The sequence below is a fragment of the Peromyscus maniculatus genome, chromosome 13 (genome assembly GCF_049852395.1).
Source record: "Peromyscus maniculatus bairdii isolate BWxNUB_F1_BW_parent chromosome 13, HU_Pman_BW_mat_3.1, whole genome shotgun sequence".
In the NCBI taxonomy this organism is placed as follows: Eukaryota; Metazoa; Chordata; class Mammalia; order Rodentia; family Cricetidae; genus Peromyscus; species Peromyscus maniculatus.
This window is the reverse complement of record NC_134864.1, coordinates 11,233,964-11,258,148: the sequence shown is the minus strand read 5'-3', so window position 1 is coordinate 11,258,148 and position 24,185 is coordinate 11,233,964. Positions and strand designations below refer to the sequence as shown.

Sequence of the window (24,185 nt, the reverse complement as noted above, 5' to 3'; positions counted from 1 at the left end):
ATTCCCTAGTCACCGGTGGGTGAGCGGCATTAATTCCCTGGTCACTGGGCTTTTGACTTCCCCTCTGCGCTACACCAATCTCCTTGCGAGAAAAGAAACATTTTGTTGCTCAGCCACAACACAGCCTCTTGCCCTTTCTGGACAAGTCCAAAGTAACCCTGGGAGGGCCAGTTGGTTCATAGTACAACCCTTGTGGAAGGCCCTGGGCCTTCCAAACCAAAGCAAGTTTGGGAGGCCACAATGGCCTTTGGGGCCCACAGAATACCTGCTCTGGTGTCTACCTTCGTGGGTGAACTTGTTTAAGGCACCTGAACAAATTCCCACCGTCCTCTGGACCTTTAGTTTTGTGTCTATAACACGGACCTAGTTCTTGGTTCTGGGAGTCCTGCTGACCTGCTAGGATTTGAGGGACTGACATTAACCTCCTCCTTGCTGCCTGAATTCTGAGTGGAGAGAGATGATGGAGAGATGAAGGCTGAGAGATGAAGGCTGATGTCTTTTCCAAAATGACCTCAGGGTCCCCTCTGGATACCCTTATAGCTGGAGGAGCTGACACCCGAGGTGATAAAATAGATCTTGGTTGGGACTCCCTGGCTTCCTCGGCTACATGACTCTGCATCCCACAGCTGGTTACGCTGATATCGATCTCAGGCCAGCATCGTGTGTCATGGTGGCCTCACGTATATGAAAGCATGTTGGGTCCTAGTGAGAGGACAGGACTGTTGCCACAATCACCTGTTCCTTTGCCTGAGATGAGACCTAAGGAAGAAGCAGACCTCTCTCATGGGGTCACAACCAGTTTCAGCACTAGAGGAGGTCCTCGGGGAGAATCCTCCCCTATAGCCATTCTTGGGGTGTGTGCCCAAGTCCTTCTCTCCTCATGGTCTCTATCGGAGACTCACTGGAGAGCCACACATCAGGGATGTGGCCCCAGGACACAGTTCTCTGAGGTAAAGCAGGCAAGCCTGGGCAAACTTGGAGCATGGACAGGGTTAGTCCTGAGGAGTGAAGCAGGCTCAGTGTGTAACTTTGTCAGGGCCACTGAGGCAACTGAGCCTAACAGGGTTCACTCTCCAGCACTCAGACAATGAGGAATCCAAGAACCGCTGTTTCTTTAGTTATTACCCACTCTAAGCCAAGAACCCAATGGCAAATATTCAGGCGAGTATTTCAAATGGAAAAGATAAAAATGAGTAGGGAAAAAAAATTGGTCACAAATACTGAAATAAATACCAAAACAACAAGCAAATAAACAACAAAATCAAAACCCAAACACACAAAACAAAACAAAACAAAAACTCCCCTCAACTTATCTCTGCTGTAGGGAAAAGGAGGCCCATGGTTGGAAAATGGCTAATGGGAGCTGAGGGGCAGCCAAGGAAGGCCCGACCCGCCACTGTCTACATAACACAGGAGACCTGTAGCTTTAGGAAGAGGACCTAGTGTACAAACTGATTGTCTTCCCACAGGTGGTAACTCAAGGACAGCCATGGTGGCGGCCCTGAGCCCTGCAGACATCAACTATGATGAGACCCTCAGCACACTGAGGTACGTTCTGCAGGGGACCCTGGGGTAAGAACATGTCTTTCCATGTTTCAGCCAAAAACACCAGAAAAAGGGTGTCCCTTTGGGAAGCATTCTGCAGGAACTCAGAGGCCAGCAGTAACGATGCTGGAGCGCCAGGATGTTTGTGGGCCCTGTTCTGTCCCTAGTGTCCTCTGGGGCACATATCAGGGCTGCAGGTGGCCCAGACCTCTGTGGCACCACGCTGGAAAAGACATACTTCTGGCTGTGGAAGTGGAGGACTTTAAATTCCCAAATAAGGGCCAATGAGCTCTCCCAAAATCTCCCACTAAGAGGTGGGCATTTGGGGATGGGAAGCCTGATGCAGAAGGCAGCTTGATTGACTGGGTTGGGAATGTTTGGCCTCTAGAGAGTGTACACTTTCTGTGGAAAATAGAGGTTGTGCCACGGCAAACTCACATGTGCTTCTGGGATGACAAATAGCATGCTGGGCTGTGATAGGTGTGGGTGGCCGTTCTCACATACACATGCATCTTGCACCTCTGTTCTAGAACAGCCCTCTTCTCTCGACCCTGGACTGTCAGATTCAGGTCCAAGGCTGTCAGTATGGAGGAGGACACTGCCCTGTGCCTTCTGCCCCAGAACCTCAGTTTCCTAAGTAGACAAGGCAGGCTGGATTATCCCACCTGTAGCTTGTTCCTGGCCAGGGGTCCCAGAGGCTATCCTTTAGGGCAGTGGGGTGATTTCTCATTCTGCCAGCCTAGGTCAAAGATTTTCCCCCCAGCCAAACTCACCAGGCAGAGTTCTGAACACCCCCGGGCATGCTATATGGACCTATCCCCCAACTCCGACATCTCTTTGCTGTCCAGATATGCAGACCGGGCCAAACAGATCCGCTGTAACGCCATTATCAATGAAGACCCCAATAATAAGCTGATTCGAGAGCTGAAGGATGAAGTGACCAGGCTGCGAGACCTGCTGTACGCCCAAGGTCTTGGCGATATCACTGACAGTGAGTGTCTGTGCCAGCCTGCCCTGGGTAGGGCAGGGGCCTCAGACCTAGGGAGCTCTTGGGCCTCATGCCCTCTCTCCTGGGGCCGCCTCCTACTCATGTGCTGTTGACTGTAGCCACAGTTGTCGGGAAGCGTTTAAGCTGTCCACAACCTCATCCCTCCTCCAGCTCCTGGGCAGGATGCCTCGGGGTGGGAGGCCTGGGTGGGCAAGGACGGGGCCGGGTTTTCTGGCCTTGGCCTGGATGGATTGCGCGGTTTGGGTTTGGAGCTGGCCCAAGCAGGCCAGGGAATGTTTCCTGGAAGCCCACAGGCCAGCCAGCTGCAGCTGCTGGGATTTCGGTGGGTACCATGTCCCTACACCGAAGACCCACTCTACCCCAAGCTAAGCACTCTGTGAGATGGGTCCATGAACCCTTGGGAGACAAACTGCTCTGTTTCTCTGTCTCTTCCTCCCCTGCCTGCCCTCCCCTTAGCCAACACTGTGCCTGGAGGACCCAAATGTGTGTATTCCCCACTGCCGCTCCGCACCCCTGCTTTCATCCCGGCCATGGGGGCCACAGGGCAGCACGGGTGGGGAGGGAGCCCCCCCATACCTCTCCTGCCTCCCCCACTTCAGGGATGTAAAGTGATGGGGGATTGCATCTGCCTCCCAGCCACGTTTCTGGTTCATCCCTCCCTGTGTGGGAAACGAAGGCCGTAAATAGACAGAGTGCAGCCAAAAGTGGCTGGGGCCAGACTCCCGAGCGCCCCTGGGCCTAGAAAGGTCAGATGTGAGAGCCTGAGGACTTGGAGGGCCAGAAGGCCATGCTCTCCTGGCTCCTGGCCCAGGCAGACCTACCTCTGCCTGCTCCTGCTCCAGCTACCCCCACGTCTGGGTCCCTGAAAGTGTCTTGAGGCTGAGATAAAGCCATGGTTGCTGCCAAGCCCTGCCCTGCCGAGTCTCCTCCACCCTGATACCTGGATCCTTGGGGTTCACTTCCCCAGTACCCCGTGCTGTCCTGTGCTGGCTGCTGCTTTGCTATGTGTCTGCTTCTGCTGGGAAGGGCCTGGTACTTCTCCTCCAGGCGTCACAGCCCGACTCCCCATCTTTAAGGGCTGACGGGATTCGGGGGTGGTGGTGGAAGAGTAGGGGCTCCCTCAGGAGTATCCTCCACGCTCCTTCTCCAGGTAGTCTTTGGGCCCACTCTGGGTTCAGCAGGATGCTGAGTACAGCTCGGCTTGCAGCAGAGGTGCAGCCCATCCGCAGAAGGTGGACATGAACGTTGGGGTGTAGGGAGGACAGGTGCCTGAGCGAGCTTAGGTGAGCTCCTGGCCTCAGGTGCAGGGGTGCTGTGAGGCGGCTAACGGGCACGGGCCTTGGATGCAGGTACAGGGGCTGCAAAAAGGCCCTAGTCAAAGGGGGAGTGGAGCAGAATGTGGTACAGAGGGGCTGTGGGTGCTGCTGAGGGGAGAGAGCCTGGGGCCAGGCAGGGGAGCAGCAGGGCCGAGGGTAGAGGATCTTGCATGCGCTTGTCCTGGGCGGCTGGGCCAGGCTGCTGGGCCTTGCCTGTGTTTCCCATTTCTTGCCTTCCCTTCCCCTGCCCCCTGCTTCCCCCAACCGCTTCTTTTTCTTCTCTCTCCCTTTCTATCTTGCCCTTGTCCCTTCATGCCTTAGACATGCCCGACCTTGAGAGCAGGAACCATAACTCTGGTGGGGCCCAGCTAAGCCAAGCCCCTAACAATCTCTCCACAGTGACCAATGCCCTGGTGGGCATGAGCCCCTCATCTTCACTCTCAGCCCTGTCCAGCCGTGCGGCCTCTGTGTCCAGTCTCCATGAGCGCATCCTGTTTGCTCCAGGCAGTGAGGAAGCTATTGAAAGGCTGAAGGTGAGGGCCGCCTGGTCCAGGGCACTTCGGGGTGGGGGTGATGGGCATCAGCCTGTAGGACAAGGCAGGCCTAGAGAAGTGAGGGAGGACTCTTGTCTGTGACCTCTGAGATACCCCTTTATGTACAGCCTCGCCTCTCAGGATCAGAGTGATATAATAATGGAAATCTTTGGGATGTGGCCACCCTGGTGCACTGTGGCCAGCCCACCCACAGCAGCCAGAATAGCTAGTGCATTCAGGCACCAGGCTGCACGAGGTTCAGATAGTGAACTTCTGGGCAGTAAGTGCCTGTGAAGGGTCTCGGACCTCTCTGGATGGCCTTGACCCTGAGTGCCAGGGGAGGGAAGCCCAAGTGAGGAATGTCAGGCACAGGGTTCACACTGAGTCTTGAACTGGGTGAGCGGGCGCTGGTACAGGTAACGGTGGGCTGTGCAGAGGCTGAGGTGGGGGCACCGGCTTCCAGCAGCACCTCTATGGTGCCATTGCGGGTCCTGGCAGCTCTGCCTGGTGTCCTGATGAGCTGCCTTCGCCAAGATGATGTTCAGGCTCTTAGCTGTCTGTTCTCCCTCTCAGATGTGTTCTCTGCTCCCCAACACTGCGCTTGGCTAGCTCCAGCCTCACACTCCTTCCGAATGCAGTGTGGCCCAGTCCTAGGGGCTGAGGGCCCGGGAGACAAGGGGCAGAGGCTAGTGTGAGGGGTAATATAGGCAGACCAAGAAGCAGGGAGCATTAAGCTTCAGGGTGTGGGACGCATGGCCTGTTTGGGACTTGGGGGCAGAAGTGTTGGGGGGGAGGAGCTAGGACATGAGCGGGAAAGGGAACGAGGGCCAGTGTCATGGATGAGGCGCGCGGCCATGTCCTGAGAAGGGACTGTTAGGTTTGGGAGCTGCGTCCAGTGTTTTCCAGGGGCACTTGCTTCCTCTACCCTCCTGATTTATTCTGCTGTCCTTGTTCCATGGGGTGTGTTCACAGCAGAGTCCGCTGTACCTCCCCACTCGACCCCTCAGAATCTCGAGTGCCGGGAGGTGCCTGAGAGTCAGCCCGAGTTCTTTGCAGCCCCTTCCCTGGCTCCCCTGCATCCGCTGACACCCTGCCTCCCCACCCCCCCACCCCCACCCCCACACGCACACACTCCCTGGGATCTCACTGTGCTTGGTCTCGCTCCCCAGGAAACAGAGAAGATCATCGCTGAACTCAATGAGACCTGGGAGGAGAAGCTGAGGCGGACAGAAGCCATCCGGATGGAGAGGTGAGCAGTGCGGGGGAGGGGGGGGCGGGGGGGGGGGGAACAGGCCTGGGGGTGGGGGCACAGCCAGAGAGTCCTGGCCTCCGACCCCGGAAACCCAAGCCCTGGGGGAGGTGGCCTGCCAGCCGTGGGACAAATCTGTGCTGGCTGATCCAGGCAGCTAATGCGTGGCACTGGCCCCTGGCCATTGAGGCCTTGAGGAACAGATCTGCGGGTGGGCACAGTCCCACCGGTGGACGCTGCCCAGGCATTGCTGATAGTTCCTGGTTGGTGGGTGGGTCGGGCAGAGTGAGGCTTAGTCCTGGAAGCCTCTGAGCCTGTGCTGACGGCAGCTCTGTCTTCCAGGGAAGCCTTGCTGGCTGAGATGGGTGTGGCCATGAGGGAAGATGGTGGCACCTTGGGTGTGTTTTCTCCCAAAAAGGTAGGAGCTGGGCCATGTGCCAATGTGGCAAAGTGGCACTACCACGGGTGGATGCCAAAGGGGGGGGGGCTGTGTCCTGGGGGAAGGTGTAGCAGGATGGAATTCTGGCCCAGGCATGAGTCAGCCTTTCTTAGACTTTGCATTGCGTGGTGACATCCTGGTGGCTGAGTAACGTCACGTGGGTCTCTGAACGGCTTGAGGTTTAGACTGGATCCCTCAAGAGTGGAACAAGACTTGGGAGTGATGCCCAGGCTGGAGAGCTGAGTGTTGTGGACCTACCTCCACTCCTGGTCTGCTGCTTCTGGAAGCTTCCGGCCTTCCTTCCCAGAGCAGTTCCGCAAAAGTCCAGGAAAATGGTCCCCAGCCATAGCCAGTTTCCAGGCTCTGCTTTGTGTCAAAGAAAATGCTGCCCTGGGGGAAGTGGAGTTAGTGACTTGGGCATCTGAGAGACAGGACCAAACACCTGTGGTGGGGGTTCAGCCCCCCTAGATTCTGCTGTCCAGCTGTGGTCTGGGCCTGCTTAGAAACAATGTATCAAAGGATAGCTTGAGGTGGGGGGCATGAGGGAGGCCCAGGTGTAGGTGTCCCTGTGGGCTCGGGCCAGGCAGGCCCTGTAGCCGGTTCACTGCGCCACACACAGAGGGGCTCACTTCAACTTGCTCAAAAGTGAAATACATTGACAGAGAGCCTTTTTTGGCATTCCACATATCTCTGGCTTTCAAGACTAGTGCACTGCCCCGAGGAAGACACAGAACTACAGAGACCCCACCATGTGTCCCCACCAGTGTCCAAGTGAGGGGCGACGTTGCCAGGACATGACATTAGGGGGCTGACCACGTGGACAGTCACCTCTGCGACCAAAGCTTGGGGAGGTCTGGGAAAGGCCACGATGTAGCGTGGGACTCTGCGAGGACCTCAGAGTTCCCGAGACTCGGGGAAAGCGTGGTCCTGCTGAGTCATGATGGTACCACCTCCGCTCTGCTCTTCCTGGCCAGACGAGTTGAGGATGGTCGGTACTGATGGTCAGGACTCTACACCCGTGCTCAAGGGGTGCACTTGGATTTATAGTTTAGTGTGGCAGTGGCTTACCCCAGCGTACCCTGGGGGAACAGGAAGCAGTCCCATCCTGGTACCGCTTCCTTGTTACAGGACCCTTGCTTGGGACACAGGTAGAAGATGGCTCCTTAGAAGCTGGCAGGAGGGGTCTGAGGCAAGAATGACCTGGGATAGGGGGCAGAAGGCAGCTATCAATGGGTGTGGGGTACAGGAGGCAGACTCCTTGACCCGGACACTAACATGCAGGTTAGCCAAGTGGTGACTCCATCAGCTGGTTCTTCCCAGGCCTCCAGAGAGACTCTTCATGGCCAGGGCACTCATCCCTGCTTACTGATAGTTTCACTGGAGAACCTTCTGTTCCAGGTTGTCCCCCTGGAATGAGCTTTCTGGAGCCTCCTTGTATGGTGCAGAGTCAGATGCCTAGGACTCTTGGGATGGGGTGCAGGACCAACCCTGGAACCCAGAGTGTACCCTACACATCCAGGACCCACACACACAGATTCCATCTAAGCCTTCCAAGAACTGATCCCCTTGCAGCCCAGCTCCCCACAAAATCTTCAGGCCCTTGAGCCTGCTGCTGTCAAGATGGGCTGAGCCTGGACCCAGGGCTTTCTTTGTCCTTCATTTCCCTGACAAGGACTTGCCAATCTGGTGAGGCCAGCTTGAGCTTGGGGCTCTGGGGTTCTGGATGCCCTCCTAAAGAGTCCATGGGTACCCTTGTCCTCCATGTCTCTTTTCTTCTATACCAGGCTGGGGAGGGCACTATGTCCCCAACAAGGCCAGGTCTGAGGATGGCGGTGGTCTGGTGCCTGAGCAGAGGGCAGGCGGGATGGCCACGGTGAGGATTCTGCTCCCCCGCAGGAGAGTGACCCTTCTTGTTTTTCCCCAGACACCTCATCTTGTCAACCTGAACGAGGATCCGCTGATGTCTGAGTGCCTCCTCTACTACATCAAAGATGGAGTCACCAGGTAGGGACTGGATGGGTCATCAGGTGGAGGGAAGGGTATCCAGCTGAGGGAATCACAAGGTGAGGGTGCTATAGCATCTCTAGCCAATCTGGGTTTATGGGTTGGGGGGTGTGGGCCCCCGGTTCCCACTATCCTGCACTGTCCCATAAGAGCTGAGTTGGGTATCAGCCCTTTGTGGCCCACACTGCTTTTCCAAAGTGCTTCTGGGGGCATCTGGATTTCCGTATAGCTGGGCTGCACTGGAGGTCTGGTGCCCACTCTTGCTTCCCTGTATTCCCATAGTACACATATCCTGGTATTTAAAAACAAAACCAGAAATGAAACAAACCACGAAAACCAGCTGGGCATCCCTGGGAGCCTGCATGTAGGAGTGGGGCCAGGCAGAGTGGGTGTGCCGGGGCCCTGCTGCTAGGCTGCCCCTGATTCCTCAACAGAGTGGGCAGAGAAGATGCAGAGAGGCGGCAAGACATCGTCCTGAGTGGGCACTTCATCAAGGAGGAGCATTGTATCTTCCGGAGCGACTCCCGGGGAGGTGGAGAAGGTAGTGCTGTCCTGCCTCGCCCCCCCCCCCACACCCATCCTGCCCACCCCCATCTTGCTGACCAGGCATCAGTGAGACCTAGTGGGTCTGCCCTCGGAGGGCACACTACTCATCCACCCAGCTTCCTGGCTCTAAGTGGAACCTGAATCATACTTCTGGACAGGGACTGTATGAGCCTTGAGGATAGCTGAGTGACACCCTCTATTAGAAAGATATTTGGGAAAGGCCTGGTTGATTCCTGCGGCCAAGTGGCGGTGGCTCTGGGGAGCCATCTGCCTTGAAGGGTGGAGCCCAGGGGTATGGTGGGATCCTGGGACAAGGAGGGTGCTAAGCATGTTAAGTAATCAGGTAGGTGTCAGCAATGCTTACAGCAGGGGTGTGTGTGGGCAGAGGGACAGCAGGCCACCTGGATGGAGCCCGCTCTGGGGTTGAAGGGGTTTTGAGAGCATCCTCTCCAGTTGGCTGGGGAGCAGCTGTCTGTTTTCTCGGCCTGCCCACCACTGCCCTGCAGAGGATGGTGCTGCCTCGGAGCTGGTGTGCAGACACTGTGTCCATGCCTCAGTGCAGGGCTGGTGTCCAAGCCAGGAGGCATCTGACCGTCCTCAGGCCTGCGAATTCATTACTGAATCCGTGTCTAACTTGCTACCTTGGGATAGTGGCCTGAAATGGTGTTCAGGACAATTGTCACTCCTAGATTTTTCCGTCCACAAATCCCCATTTCTCTCCTGTGCAGAGGAGTCAAGGGGATCTAGGGCCTCCTGGGGACATGTTAGCCACTATTTCTTATTCTTGTCCGCTTAGAGACCTGAATAAGAACATGAGAAGTGAAGCTCAGCCTTGGCTTGGGCCCAGGAGTCTCCCTCTTGACATTTTTCTCCTTTACTAAGTGATGAGACCCTTAGGTTCATCCAAGGGGGTCTTACTCATGGTCAGGTTCTGTGGCCAGCCTGGAATGAGAAACCTGAGTGGTGCCCACCAGGGGCCAGGAGAGCCGAGCCGCTGAAGTAACGACCTCTTACAGTACCCCTCTTATGTGTCTTGTAGCCGTGGTGACCCTGGAGCCCTGTGAAGGAGCTGACACGTATGTCAATGGCAAGAAAGTCACTGAGCCCAGCATCCTGCGGTCAGGTATGGTTGGGAGCACCAGAGCACTGCAGGGTAGACGAGGCAAAGTCTTTGCGCTCATCCTCTCAGGACAGTCGGCTCCTGACAAAAGGCAGCTTTGCTAGGGGGACATGAGCATCCCTGAGATCCTCTAGTCCCCAGATTGGGCACTTGAGGACTAGAGTGCCTGGGCCTGAGACTATAAACACAGAGGAGATCTCAAATGGTCACTTTGTTGGACTAGGCTCAGGAGAAAGGGCAGGAAATGACAGACGGTTGGCCAAACTGTGGTGTTACAGAGCAGTCAATGTGGGACAGGTCACCACCCTCGGCTATAAAAACAACGCATGGAAGCGTTAGTCTCTTTTGGGAAAGTCATTTAGGATGTATAGGGTGGGTCCCCAGATGATGTAGCTCTTGCCTGCATGATGGGAGGCATGGATGTACATGTGGCTGAAGACAGAGCTGGGCGGATGAGTCTGAGGCATACACACATGAATAAGGAGACTGTCAAGGAACTGACTCACAGGAGAGTCAATCACCATCTGTTGCTATGACAAAGTATCAGAGGAAACAATTTAGGGGAAGAAGGATTGCTTTGGGCTTACAGTTTCCAAGTCTGTAGTCCATCTCCATTGCCTTGGGCCTGTAGTAGTCAGAGCATCATTGTGGGACTTTGTGGTGGAACAGAGCTGCTTACCTCTCGGTAGCCAGGAAGCAGAGGAAAGAATAAGCAGGTTCTGGGAACAGGATATACCCTTCAAAGGCATACTCTCTACTTCCTCCAACAAGCCCCGCCCCCTAGTCACTCACTCATCCACTGGTGAGCTAATTAATAGATTAATCTACCAATGAAGTTAGTACTCTCATGATCTGATCACCTCTCAATAGTACCACTGGCTGGACCCCCAACCTTCAACATATGAACCTTTGAGGGAGACACCATATTGAACCCATAACATTCTACCCATGGTCTCTCAGCCTGTGTCCATCTCACAATGCAAAGTGCATTCCATCTTGTCTTCAAGAGTCTCCATGCACTTGAAGTTCCATCATTGCTTAGGAGCCCGGGAGTTTAAGGTGTCCTCTTAGACTCAGAGCAAACTTTAGGGCGAGCCTTTGTAAAATCAAAATGACACACTTCTGGTATATGATGAGACAGGATGTACATTTCCCACACTGAAGGGGAGGAATAGAAAATTAGCAAGGAGGAATGGGACTGAAGCCAGACAAAAACCCAGCAGGGCAAACATTCATTCCTATAGCTCCATGTTCCGAAGCTAAGGCATATGGTGGTGTAATGTGAACTTCAAAGGCCCTGGTAGCCTCATCCCTCTGGCCTCTCCAGCTGTAACCCACAAGACTTATTTCCTGAGAAGCCTTTGCTTGTGGCTCATGGCTTTCCTCGGAAGATAATCTGTGTTCTTGGCGTCTCTAGCATCCTAGGGTCTTCATAACAACACAGCATTTACTCTCACGGCTTTATATACTGTCCTCTCGAGGTCTGCCTGTGAGGGATTGAACCCTACTCTGTACATATTACCTGACCTCTCAGGACTTCCTTTGAAATCTATTTGGAAGCCTCTGTGACCACACAACCCTAATGGTTCATATATCTGCAAAATCAGCATCCCTGGACAATGCTAAAACCTACTGCCAGCTTGAGAGGTAACGGGGCCTGCTTGGATCATGGCTGCAGTGGCCAGCGAGTGCCTGAATGATTGGACACAGGGAAGTGCTTACTGAGACAGCCTGTGTACACACCTTCCTTGGTTCTACTAGAACTTGCAGGTTTTCAAATCTTTCTGCTCCCCATTCTCACTGTAAACCTGGCAAACAGCAGTCATTAAAGCCCATGTCCCGGCTGCCTGGATGCTATGCTGCCTTGACATGTCTTCCGCTAAATTAATTAGTCCAACGCCAAAATCCAGCCTCTCACACAGTCTTAGCACATGGACAAAATGGAGCCAGGTTCTGGCCAGAACATAATGTGAATAGCCTCTAGCCCAAGTCCTAATGGAATCCTTGTTCTCATCTGAAACCTCACAAGCAGTCTTTACATCTGCTTTCCAATGGGTGGTTGAATCCTTTTTAACTTCTGCCAGAATTAAGCTTCCCTTACAGCATCCTGGGGCTTCTATAGCCTGTGGCTCTAAACTTTACCAAATCCCTCCTACAAAACCTAAACCACATAGTCAAGGGTCTAGATTTGGGAGACAAGAAAGGGACCCATTCCAAGGAGAAAGATCGGGATGGAGAGGTGGCTCAGAGGCTTCAAGAGCACTGGGTGCTCTTCCAGAGGTCCCAGCAACCATACGGTGGCACAACCATCTTTAATAAGATCTGGTGTCCTCTTTTAAATTTTTAAGAAGGGGAAGGAGAAAGAGAGAGAGAGAGAGAGAGAGAGAGAGAGAGAGAGAGAGAGAGAGAGAGAGAGAGATTCCAAGGAGAAAGGTGATTTGGAGCCAGGGTTTTGGGGGTTGGATGCTCTTCCCGAGGTGGGTGATGCTGGGATACCCAGGCAGATGAAATGCCTGCACCCCTTTCTCCCTTCTCCTTCTCCCACCCCTTGAGGGCACCTGGAACCCACAGGCACCTCAAGGCTGGTTCTGCCTCCATCTCCCAGGAAACCGCATCATCATGGGTAAGAGCCACGTGTTCCGGTTTAACCACCCCGAGCAGGCCCGCCAAGAGCGTGAGCGAACACCCTGTGCTGAGACACCTGCTGAGCCAGTGGACTGGGCCTTCGCCCAGCGTGAGCTGCTGGAAAAACAGGGCATCGACATGAAGCAGGAGATGGAGCAGAGGTGAGGCCTAGGGTCAGCTGCCCGCCTGCCGAGTCTGATGGCCTTGTGTTCACCTGACGCGCTCTTACAGGCTCCAGGAGCTGGAAGACCAGTACCGGCGGGAACGGGAGGAGGCCACGTACCTGCTGGAGCAGCAGAGGCTGGTGAGGATGCCCGCCCGGCTTCACAGGCCCCTATTTGCACACTGGGAAAGTGGATCTCTGCCCCCTCTGGCCACCCTCCCTGCTGGCCTGGCCCCTCTCTTGCACTCCAGTGGGCTGGGGTGAGGCTGTCTCCATCTCTGTGGTGGTACCACTGGCCCTGCCTATCTCTTCAGGACTATGAGAGTAAGCTGGAGGCCCTCCAGAAGCAGATGGATTCCAGGTACTACCCAGAGGTGAATGAGGAGGAGGAAGAACCAGAGGATGAAGGTAAGGACTCTTGAGATGGCATGTCTCCCACCAACAGGGCCTGAAAGAGCAGGTCCCCAGGTGGCCCCCTGGAAGTCAGTTGATCTGAACTTTGGCCCTGGGAGATAGACCTCTTCATTCTGGCTACTGTCGTACAGACAGGATTGGGGAGGCCGTACCGAAGCAAGTGACCACGCATCTCACACGCTCAGGCCCGTGTTTGCTAATGGGAGTGGGCCAGGACAGAACCATGGGTGCTGGCGAGGACTCGCCTTGCTCACTGTGTGGTAGATGGAGGCCTTGACCAAAGCCCTGGTTCACTCTGCACCTCATCTGAGGACCCCCTTTCTCTGGGGGGCTCCGTGAACAAGGGGCATGTCGACCTCCCCTCCAGCCCCGCAAGACAGATGTGGCTGTCACTGGTGATATGGCCTCTGAGCTGCTTTGGCTTTCAACCTATTAGGGAAGCTCATTTGGGGAGCCCACTTAATCTTTGGGTGACCTGGGGTGTTTCCACACTACTTGTTTGGCTGGTCTTTCTACTGGACTCTCCTTTCTCCACGCTAAAGGGGCTTAGTATGAAATTAGGAATTTGAGCATGGGGGCCCCAGTCCAGCATGGGAGGGGCTGATAGAGCCTTTATCTGGGGAGAGAGGGCCGGAACCCAGCAAGTCTTCCAGTGACTATGGAAGGGCTACTTTATTTAACAGACCGGCTATAGTGTGGACTGGGTACAGGGTCCACCCAGCTAGTCCTCTGGCATTGCCAAGCCATCTTGACCTCTCAGGACTTGGGTTGAGGTAGGCTTTCTTGTGGCTTTCTTTGATGACCCTGTACACGGCTTTTCCCACAGTCCAGTGGACAGAGCGGGAGTGTGAGCTGGCACTGTGGGCCTTTCGGAAATGGAAGTGGTACCAGTTCACTTCTCTACGGGACCTGCTGTGGGGCAATGCCATCTTCCTGAAGGAGGCCAATGCCATCAGTGTGGAGCTAAAGAAGAAGGTAGGGCCCGTCAGAGGGGGTTGGTTCTCCACGAGTGATGGTCTAGTTGCTTATAGTCACAACCCAAGACCTGCACTCAGCCAGCCCTAGAGTTGACTGGGGGCCCTTGCCTGAACTGGGTACCAGTGTGGGCGGCTGAAGGGGGCACCCGCTGAAATCGATATCTTACTGGCTTTGCTTGGGAGTCGGCAAGCAGTGGGGGGGAGGGGGCGGGGCGAGGGGGGGTCAGCCGTTCTCAGTGGTTAGTTGAAAAGATTGGTGAACTATGGAATATAGGGCTGAGGTCTCAGGGGCGTGGGGCGAAGCCCCCTGGAAACCTGGCTTCCACTCAGCAAGGGGTGGATGCATGGCCATCTTCTGTCCCTTACAGGTCCAGTTCCAGTTCGTCCTCCTCACGGACACCCTCTACTCCCCGCTGCCGCCAGACCTACTGCCCCCAGAAGCTGCCAAAGACCGAGAGACACGGCCCTTCCCCCGGACCATCGTGGCCGTGGAGGTCCAGGACCAGAAGAACGGGGCCACCCACTACTGGACGCTAGAGAAACTCAGGTGCTCCTGGTGGGCGGTGAGGTGGATGGTGGACAGGGGTCTTCCCCGGGGAGAGGACAGACTGGGTTCTGCTTCACAATAACGCCAGTGTGTCATGTTTTTGTTCTTCTGAGCGAACACATAGACAGCAGAGGGGACTGGGAGGTGACGCAGTGTCTCCAGCCAGGTCTGTGCCAAGGGCCTCAGAGACAGGGAGGCCCTGGCCTCTCCACTCTGCATGTCTGAGGGAAACCATCCTCCTCAGCCCCCAGAAGGCTGAGGACCTGGGAAGGTGGAAGGACATCTGTAGTGCTTCGCCATCACTGAATTTTTCCACTGCTTGTGTGTTGTAAGAGCTCTGTCTCCTTGGACTCCTCCTCTAATTTATGCCAAGTCTCCATGTGTGAAGGTGACCGGGTAATGACAGAGACATCTGCCATGAGAAGAGTAGGATGCACTCACAGCCCTGGAAATAGGAGGCACAAAGCCTGCAGGGCCATGACTGGCCACCAGAGCAGGCCAGGAAAGGCAGAGTGTTTCTTGGACTTCTGAGGGAAAAAACGGAGCAGCTGGTCTCTAGGGACTCCCTGGAATGAGGCCAGACTTGGGCAAGGGCCTTTCCTAGTTTCTCGATGTCCTGGGTGATTTTAGGCAGGGAGAACGCTGGTCAGGTGCATGAGACTCTAGAAAGAGGGGAAGTAGTGTGGACTTGGGGTCTGTTGGTTTGTATGTAGAAGGCAGGCTCACTAATGAATTGTTAGCTATCTCTAGGGATTCGCTAGATCAGAGGCTCCCAACCTGTGCATCAAGACCCCTTGGGGATGGATGACCCTTTCATAGGGGTCTCCTAAGACCACTGGAAAACACAAATATTCATATTACAGCTCCTAACAGTAGCAAGGTTACAGTTACGAAGTAGCACGAAAATACTTTCACAGTTGGGGGTCCCCACATCTGACTGTATTAAAGGGTCTCGGCATTAGGAAGGTTCAGAATCGCTGAGCTAGATAGAGAGGACCCTTCCCGGTCAGCCAGGCCTCCCGGAGAGAGCGGATATGGACGGTAAAACATGATTAGCAGGCATGCCGTTTTCTCGTTCCATTTGTGTGTGCCTGCAGGCTCTCCTGTGTTCTTCTGCAAAGTTAGTTAGGTTGACGGTAACACCATCAGAGAGGATGCTTATCCCCTAGAAGTCAAACTCCGGGTCCCCTAGAGAGCACAATCTCATTCTCTCCTCCCTACCTTTTGTCCTCCCCGAGGGGTGAGATCTAAAAATACTCTGTCTTCTCTGCTCCCTTCCCTGCCTCACTTGAGCTCACTACGGGAGCTTTCCTGCCTGCGTTACGGTCCCACTTCTGAGTTGTTGTCGGGTGTCTCCCTGCTCCTCTGTCAGCTTCCCAGCTGGGCTCTGCCTCGTCCTCCTGTGTGTTCAGTTCACCTCTGCTGTCACCGAGGAAGACTCGGGAGGCATTTGTGGTGAACTGACATTCTCACTTACTTATACGTTTCCTGTGGCTGCCGAATTCTGAGGACCACGGAGGGCTTCCTAGCTGGCAGACCTCTGAGCCTGTGACCCTGACAGGCTGATGGTGACGGAGCCAGGCCCAGTCTGGTGCCCTAGGAGGAATGGGGTGCTGGGCTACACCTGGGCACTGGTCTGAGCCTACATCGTCTTTGAACCCCGACAGGCAACGCCTGGACCTGATGCGGGAGATGTATGACAGGGCCGCAGAGGTGCCCTCCAGCGTCGTTGAGGACTGTGACAACGTGGTGACTGGCGGGGACCCCTTCTATGACCGCTTCCCCTGGTTCCGGCTGGTGGGCAGGTGGGCACCTCCTCCCCATCCTTGCAGAAAAAGTGAGGGACAGAGGTGGCATGGGGTCAGAACCCAGACCCTGAACCGCCCTGGCCTGAAGTCAAGAAAGAGCCAGGTTCCATTTTTGTCCTCCGCCCCCTCCCCCCCAGTCATTCCTCATCATGTACCTGTAGGGCCAGCTTTTTTAGGAGACCTGGGATGTCATCTTGTCACTGCTGCTACACCTGCTGTGATTCATGTTTGTGAGTGTGAGTGAGTGAGTGAGTGAGTGTGTGTGTGTGTGTGTGTGTGTGTGTGTGTGTGTGTGTGTGTGCCTAAGCACCCAGAGGCCTAGAGCAGGCATTGTAGGTCACTGGTGTTTTGGGGGTGGGGACACAGAGGCAAGATTAGAGACTACCAGCCCCTTGCTTGCTTTCCAATCTGGTGTCTGTACCTAGTCTCCGACCCCCACGTCATCCAAGAGGTCCTCTAAGAGCTTTGGCTAGGGCCAACCTGGACCCTTGTTCTCACTCATACCTGTTGGTGGTGCTTTCCAGAGCCTTCTGCTGACCATGGATTCTGTTGTCGTTATTAGTTTGGGGTGTTTCGTTTTGTTTCCTCTTCCCAGCCCTGGAGACTGGGTGCATTTTTTTTTTTTTTTTTTGTTCCTTGTCTTTTAAAGCAGCGTCTCTTGATGGTTGGTGCTTGGTTTTAAACAGAAGTCCTCCTTGTCCCACCCCGCCCCGCCCCACCTTCCCCGGAGTAGCTGGTGTTAACTTCTTTCTGTCTTGTCGCACTAACCTCAGTTCAGTCATCTCTGGCTGCAACAGCTACCCTCTTCTCAACACATGCATGAGCGAGCGCATGGCTGCTCTCACCCCCTCCCCCACCTTCTCAAGCCCCGACTCCGACACCACCGAGCCTGCCGAGGAGCAGAGCGTGGGGGAGGAGGAGGAGGAGGAGGAGGAGGAGGAGGAGGAGGAGGAGGAGGAGGAGGAGGAGGACCTGGAGGACGACGTCTTTCCGGAGCACACGCTGTGCGACGGCCGGGACCCGTTTTACGACCGGCCCCCCCTGTTCAGTTTAGTAGGAAGGTTGGTGAGGTTGAGGCGCGCATGCTGGGGAGGAACCAGCTCTTTTGCGTAGAAGCACTGCTGTGGCACGATCGATCGGGGGATCAGGGCAGACACCGGACCCTCTGGGCCGGGCAGGCTAGGGCTAGTCTCTGAGGAAGCTGAGAGAGCCAGGCTCACTTTGTGTCTTCACGGTGGGACATGGGCACAGGTAGGAGATGGATGCTCTGTCTCGGCGGGGAAGAGTCTGAGGCCGGTGGCAGGAGAGGCTGGGCCTTGAAACACACAGCTACAGCCAAGGGTTCCTGGTGCCCACTGCGATGGCTGGGATAGTTCCTGTAGGATAGGTCGTAGGAAATGACCAAGACTCCGTGACTCCTTGTGCAGGGCTCAAGGGGCATTTGAGAAGGGAAGAAAGATGTCCCCAGGCAGGATGCCCCAAACCCTTGTCTTGGGAATCAGCTTGGTTCAGCTGAAGTGGCTTCTGCTTATCCCACTGTTGTCCAAAGAGAAGATACCCTATGTATTCAATGCCACTCCGTTCCAAGAAAAAGAGCAGGGCTGGGAGCCACCCAATGTAGGGGAGGAAGGGCTTCTGCCTATCTGCTTTAATTTTGTAGAGCCTAGCAGGTGACAGTAGCTCCAAGCTCCTGACCCACCCGGCCAGCTTGATGAGAGGCATGCACCCTTTGCAGAGAACCCCCGGGCACTGAGTTTCTAGACTAGGTGAGGGAGGCTGGGGTTGGGGCTACAGGGAGGCAGGTCTAGCCACTGGCTGCAGCAGTAAGGCAAAGGTAACTTAGAAATGCTAGGGTTTGTATTCTACCCGCTTGAAACAGCAACAGTAGCATCCTCTCCTGGAGTTTGAGATTGCTTCTAGGACAATGGGAGTCTCAGAACTCTTGATCTTGGAGCACAAGTATTGAAAGCTAAAGGCTGAGCATGGTCCTTTACAGACTATGGACTTTTTATGGAGTTCCTTCCTTCCTTTCTTCCTTCAATGGAGGTGATGGTGTAAGCACCCCTCTCCCTGGGAGGTAGCAGGTCCCAGATCACTGGCTAGGATCTTCTCTGATTAGTTTTCCTAACTGTCATTGGCTGGCATTAGCTATGATGAGCTAGCCAGGTGGACACAAATGGGTAGCCTCTCCCTCTGAGATAGTCTGGGTCTGGACTTCCACCCTGCTGGGCCTGAGCAAGAGGTACAGATTCCAGGCCAGCTCTGTACGGGCTTCTCCCAACAAGCCTTGGGCTATAGCACCAGACCTCCCATGCCTGCTGGGCCCTGGGAGTGGTTCCGGGTGTCAGGTAGGCAAGGGGTCAGGAGATAGAGGGGCCAGTGACGTGAGGAGAAATGGGGTATGGGCTCTGCAGTCTCACGAAAAGAGCTGGGTCCTTCCAACGTTGTTTCCCCTCTTGTGGACCTGAGATTTCACAAAATGACCAAGCTTAGCAAAAGTCATCCATGAGAGGCCTGGCCCCCTGTATCGTGGGGTGCTCTGTGCAAGGCTTCATTTCGGCAACCCTGACCTTTTCAGTTTGGCAAGAATTGGCTTCTCTGCACAGCAGCTATGCAGGCCCAGTCCTGAGGAGGGCTCCACCTTGGTTTTCCTTTTATCCTCTGGTAGCTGCTGGCTCTCTCTCCAAAGCTTAAGCGAAATTGGGGTGCCCACTCTCGTCCCCTCTGGAAAGGCTTCCCTGGGTCCCAGCATGCGTTTCTGCACCTCACCAATCTGTGGTTAGCGCTGCCTCCTCCCTCCGGCCTCGCCACACGTGCCGCTCTGCCCGTTCTTCCCTCCCCGCCTCTTTCGGGTATTTGAGCCTGCTTCAAGGTGCTCTGGATCGGGGCAGTGGTCTCATGGCCATAACCAGGGCCCCTCCTCACATCCAGGGTCTCTGATGGTTAGGCGTCCGGTGGCCCGGGGATGTGGGTGAGTTAGCTGATGCAGTGAGTCCAGAGGCTCCCATTTCCTAGCGAACACACATCCAGAGGATGGGGGCAGGGGGCAGGTATTGCAGAGACAGGACAAGCTCCTCTGGGGGAGGATCTGGAGAGGGCACCAGATGGGTAAATGTTGACCCAGCAAGAGCCTGCACTGATAGCTCCATGCAGCCCGGAGCCTCTTAGCTCCATGCTGGGCCTCCTTATCTGGACCGCCTGTCTTTGCCAGTGTGGCTGTGGACAGTGTTCTTCGACCCTGAGAGCAGCTGGGTGTTTGGCTGGTTGGCATGCCAAGGTTGGCAAGGGCTGTGTTCTCTGACCCTGCAGTGGCTTACACTGTCTTCTAGTTGTTTCTGGTGCCCAGAGAACAGGTAAGAGGAAGGCTAGAGTCTATTGTCCCCCTGAGCAGTGTCTGCCTGGGTGCCCTCATCTCCAGGGGTGCTGGCTGAGTGAGTTCTACTCAGAGTGGGGCACAGAAGTCTTCCAGATTCAGCTTGTGGCCTCTTCAGAACCCGTGCTGTCCCTGGGAGGCATTCCAGGCCCAGAGGTCTCCTCTAGCCGATTGACTTCACCACAGTGCCAAGTGGACTGGGTTGGTTATGTAGATCGTATAGAGAAGGGGGGGGGGGCATTGCATCCTTTTTGTCTTCTACAACATCTGGCCCCACAGCTGCAGCTAGGCCCACAGTTCCCACGAGCTGTGCAGAGATCGTGAGGTCAGGGAGGCTCCAGGGGCTTTGGCCACAAATGGGTCTCTTTCAGTACATAACCTCAGCCTCCAGTGGGAGATTAGGGTTAGATGTGGACCACTTTGTTCCTACAGTTTGGATGTGGGCCACGGCAGCCTGGATTTTCCCTCTCTGATGGAAGTTCTGAAAGATGGAGATACAGATTTATACATGATTAGTTGCACTGACGAGCAATGAACAACAGAGTTGAGAGCTCCCTAGAGGGCAACTTGCAGGTCCCATCCTAGCTCTGGCCCTTGCTGCCACCCCTGGCTACTGCCTGATATTTCTATGCATCAGTTTCTTCTCCTGTGAAATGAGCCTGAGTGCCATATTCTACCAGCTCTAATGGGCCCTGCTGGACTCCAGACTTTTTACATCCATAAAAGAGGAGAGCATAGATAGCTAAACTGAGGGGCATCACTGTTAAGACATACTTGATAAACTACCTTCCGGGCATCGGGGAGCAGGTGCTGTCCCAGCATGTGTATTTCTTCTTTGGGTCCTGCGGTCTCTGGGGTCAACCCCATTTTACAATAGGCCCCATAGGGAGCCTAATGTGGGGATTTAACAAGGCAACTCCACGTAGTTAAAAGGAGGTTTATTTTGGGGTTAACTTACAGCCAGTAAAGGGGTTGGTTACAGGATCCGGGAGAGGTGAGGTGCAGTCCAGTGGGGTTCTCTGGAGAACTCTGACTCAGTCTTCCATCCAGCATGCAGTATCACGAGCAACCAAGAGGCCCTGTACATCCTGATCTCCGGTCTTAAGGTCTCAGCCCCGTCCCAGGGACAGGTCATAGGTAGGTGTGGCAGTTACCAGAAGCCTCCCTAGGGGTAGTACTTCCAGGTCAAAGCTGGAATAGCTACCCACTACAGGAGCCTTACCATATGACTTAGACATGACCTTGCCCTGCCTTAGTCTACCTATCTGAGTACTGCTCCAGAACCCCGAGTTCCGGACAGTGGGGGAGGATTAAGCAGTGAGTGTATAAAATCTATGAGCCTCCCTGTGGGTGCTCACAGAGCTGGGGGTATCTCTGTAGTGCTAGTAGGGTACATCTGGATAGCCCAGAACCTGTGCTCTGCTGATTCCAAGCAAGCTCTGTGGCACTGCCTCGCGGGCCCTCTAGGATGTCAGGGCCTTGGCAGAGGTAGGCTTCAGTCTGGCTCAGGGGACCAGAGCAGCCAGCACAGTCCACATCCTTTCCACAGCACTTCCCCAACTGGTACCTTGAACAGAGGGGGTTGGGCTAGTACTCTTCCTGAGAGGGCACCGTGCTAGGGAAAGTTGGGGGAACCACTAAGGCCCCTAGAGGAGGGCTGCCTCCCACCATCTGAGGCCTGACTTTGAGGATTTTGCTAGAACAACTTGCTGAAGCTCGGTCATATATTAAAAGCACAGAAAACCAGAAAGTCTGCAGACAGATTCTTAAAGTCAGAAGATGTGGCTGAGAGGAGAGTGCAAATGGGCTGTTGTCAGGAGAGCAGACAGATAACAGGGACCCATGGGCCCCTGTGGCCAGATGCAGGCGGAACGTAGGGGCAGTAAGATGGGGCTGGCCGTCTTGAACCTCTTAGGGCTTAGATGATTCCGTAAGGAGTGCAGGCATCGCGGAGGCCCTTCCCATCACTGGGAACTTCTATGTGACAGGTTCCCTACAACCCTCTAGGGACAGTGGGAGAGAGAGGCAGAGTGATGGAGAGGCCAGCTGAGGGAGCTCCAGCAAGACTCTTGAGAGAGGTGGTATCTATAGACAGTGAGGGTCAGGGCAGAGCACAGGCTTCTGAGTGACGGCCACACACTCTGAGTCGCACCTGCCCTGAGAAGGGTGACGCTTAGCGATGGCTCGCGTCTGACCTCCAGGTCAGCCGAGCGGGCACAGGTGTTGGTGAAAGGCTCTCCATGGAGGAGGTGCTTGATGGCGCCCAGTGGGAAAGAGGCGTCCGTCCTCGAAGGGTTGAGGCTTGTTAGCGGGTCCCCATTCAGCTCGGGTCCTCCGGCCCTTGAAGCAGGCTGACACCCTCTCTCCAGCTGCCCTCAGACAGCCGCGTCCAGGCTGAGCTGGGCTGTGCCCTCCACCCACGGAGGCCCCTTCCTTCCTCTCTGCACCTTCACCTCGTGTCTCCTCTGGGCACCGACAGCCCTCCTCCCTCACCCCCTTGCCTGTCCCCCCCCCCACCTCGCTGCGTCCGCCCTGGCTGTCCCGCCGCTTCGCTCTGCTCCGCTCCGCTTTGCAGCTTCATGTTGTGTGTGAGCTGGCCTTGGTGTCGCTGCTGTGGCTCAGAGTCACACCCCGAGGGTCGCCCGTGACTATGGCTTCTGCTCCTGCAGGGCCTTCGTGTACCTGAGCAACCTGCTGTACCCTGTGCCCCTGGTGCACCGTGTGGCCATCGTCAGCGAAAAGGGAGAGGTGAAAGGCTTCCTCCGTGTGGCGGTACAGGCTATCTCAGGTGTGTGGGGGTCCAGGTGGTGCGCGGCTGAGTCCCTTGCGGGGCTTTGCCTTTGTGGGCCATGGCAGGAGGAGGGACACTGTCCAGGATCCAGTATGAAGCTGGCCTTACCCAGGACTCCCCGCCTCCCTGTGGCCAGCATGAAATGTTTCCCCCTTTCACAGACAGGTGGGCAGGTGGGGAGAGAAGCAAAAGTCTCCTGCGCTGAACCCTTGGCTCTGGCCTCCTAGACTAGATAGCGACATCTCAGGCAGGCAGGCTCAGCCCAGGATGCCTAGAGCCTGACCTGGCGTGGAGTCCTCGCCTCTCCCACAGATCAGGTGGACCCAGAGATTGCCTTGTCAGCAATCTACCCACTACCCACTTTTCTCCACAGTCAAGGGAGCCTGCAGACTCCCAGTGCCTGGCCAGAGTGGCTCTCAACAGCTGCCTCAGTTTCTCTTCTATGTTCCTCCCTTAGCTCCTGGTCTCAGGCACAGGCCTAAGCTGGAGGCTGTAGACTCTCCCTCCTCATTTGTGGCCTGAAAGTAGAGGCTCTCCCATTGTAAACGAGAGAGACGTTTTCACTACCCCATCCCTCTGGAATGACCAGGAAGTACCAGGATTAGCCAGCTGCACAAGGCCCTGGGCCTCAGTTTGTTCACCTATGGGCCTATAACGCACTTCCTACATGGTGAGAACATGTGTAGGGCCTCCGAGAACAGTGGGAGGGTCGTGACCCAAAAGGTGTCCGCAGGTCAGTGGTAACGTCTACTGTAATGGCAGCTCGGAGACTCCTTCCTCTGCCCGAGACCATGGTCTCTCTTCCTAGAGTACTCACTGTCTTTGTTCCATGGCTTCCTGGCACCTGGGGAGAGGGGGAGACAAAGGAACAGAGGGGACTAAGTGGGACGCTGCAGGTTGGCCATAGTTAGTCTGGGGCTGGCTCAGGGTGGGCACATGGAGGATCTGGAGAAGGCCACCCCCACCCCAGTGTGTTAGACACGCCCAGGTTCTCATACTCTCGACTGTCTAGCCCCCAGGCTCTCCTACCTGCAGGTTATCATGTCCTCACTGCCCCCCTCACTCTCAAACTCTCAGATCCACAATACCCCAAGTTCTCCTACCGCAGAGCTTATCACACCCAAATATCACCAATGTACCCCCACACCCCGGGTTCTCGCACCCCGGGTTCTCATACCCCAGGTTCTCACACCCCGGGTTCTCACACCCCAGGTTCTCACACCCCGGGTTCTCACACCCCGGGTTCTCACACCCCGGGTTCTCACACTCCGGGTTCTCACACCCCGGGTTCTCGCACCCCGGGTTCTCACACTCCGGGTTCTCACACCCCAGGCACCCCAGGTTCTCACACCCCGGGTTCTCACACCCCAGGCACCCCAGGTTCTCACACCCCGGGTTCTCACACCCCAGGCACCCCAGGTTCTCACACCCCGGGTTCTCGCACCCCAGGTTCTCGCACCCCGGATCCTCGCACCCCGGGTTCTCACCCTCCAGGTTCTCACACCCCAGGTTCTCACACCCCGGGTTCTCACACCCCGGGTTCTCGCACCCCGGGTTCTCGCACCCCGGATCCTCGCACCCCGGGTTCTCACCCTCCAGGTTCTCACACCCCAGGTTCTTGCACCCCGGGTTCTCGCACCTCGGGTTCTCACCCTCCGGGTTCTCGTACCCCGGGTTCTCACACCCCGGGTTCTCGCACCCCGGGTTCTCACACACCATGCTCCCA

General features: G+C 55.6%; 1 protein-coding gene across 16 annotated transcripts in view; it reads left to right on the top strand.

Moving 5' to 3' along the window:
- Kif1a (kinesin family member 1A) overlaps window positions 1-24,185 on the top strand; it is an 89,042-nt gene that overhangs the window by 35,006 nt on the left and 29,851 nt on the right. For 4 of the 16 annotated variants that reach the window (XM_076549649.1, XM_076549647.1, XM_076549644.1 and 1 more), the window contains exons 12-28: window positions 1,470-1,548; window positions 2,394-2,536; window positions 3,011-3,037; window positions 4,270-4,403; window positions 5,573-5,652; window positions 5,995-6,070; window positions 8,016-8,095; window positions 8,530-8,636; window positions 9,681-9,764; window positions 12,367-12,547; window positions 12,618-12,690; window positions 12,864-12,957; window positions 13,790-13,938; window positions 14,309-14,487; window positions 16,155-16,292; window positions 17,069-17,356; window positions 22,338-22,456. In XM_076549649.1, coding sequence (XP_076405764.1) covers window positions 1,470-1,548; window positions 2,394-2,536; window positions 3,011-3,037; window positions 4,270-4,403; window positions 5,573-5,652; window positions 5,995-6,070; window positions 8,016-8,095; window positions 8,530-8,636; window positions 9,681-9,764; window positions 12,367-12,547; window positions 12,618-12,690; window positions 12,864-12,957; window positions 13,790-13,938; window positions 14,309-14,487; window positions 16,155-16,292; window positions 17,069-17,356; window positions 22,338-22,456 — 2,031 coding nt within the window. The remainder of the gene's footprint in view (window positions 1-1,469; window positions 1,549-2,393; window positions 2,537-3,010; window positions 3,038-4,269; window positions 4,404-5,572; window positions 5,653-5,994; window positions 6,071-8,015; window positions 8,096-8,529; window positions 8,637-9,680; window positions 9,765-12,366; window positions 12,548-12,617; window positions 12,691-12,863; window positions 12,958-13,789; window positions 13,939-14,308; window positions 14,488-16,154; window positions 16,293-17,068; window positions 17,357-22,337; window positions 22,457-24,185) is intronic. The other 12 variants (XM_076549652.1, XM_076549651.1, XM_076549648.1 and 9 more) reach the window with 5 other exon arrangements.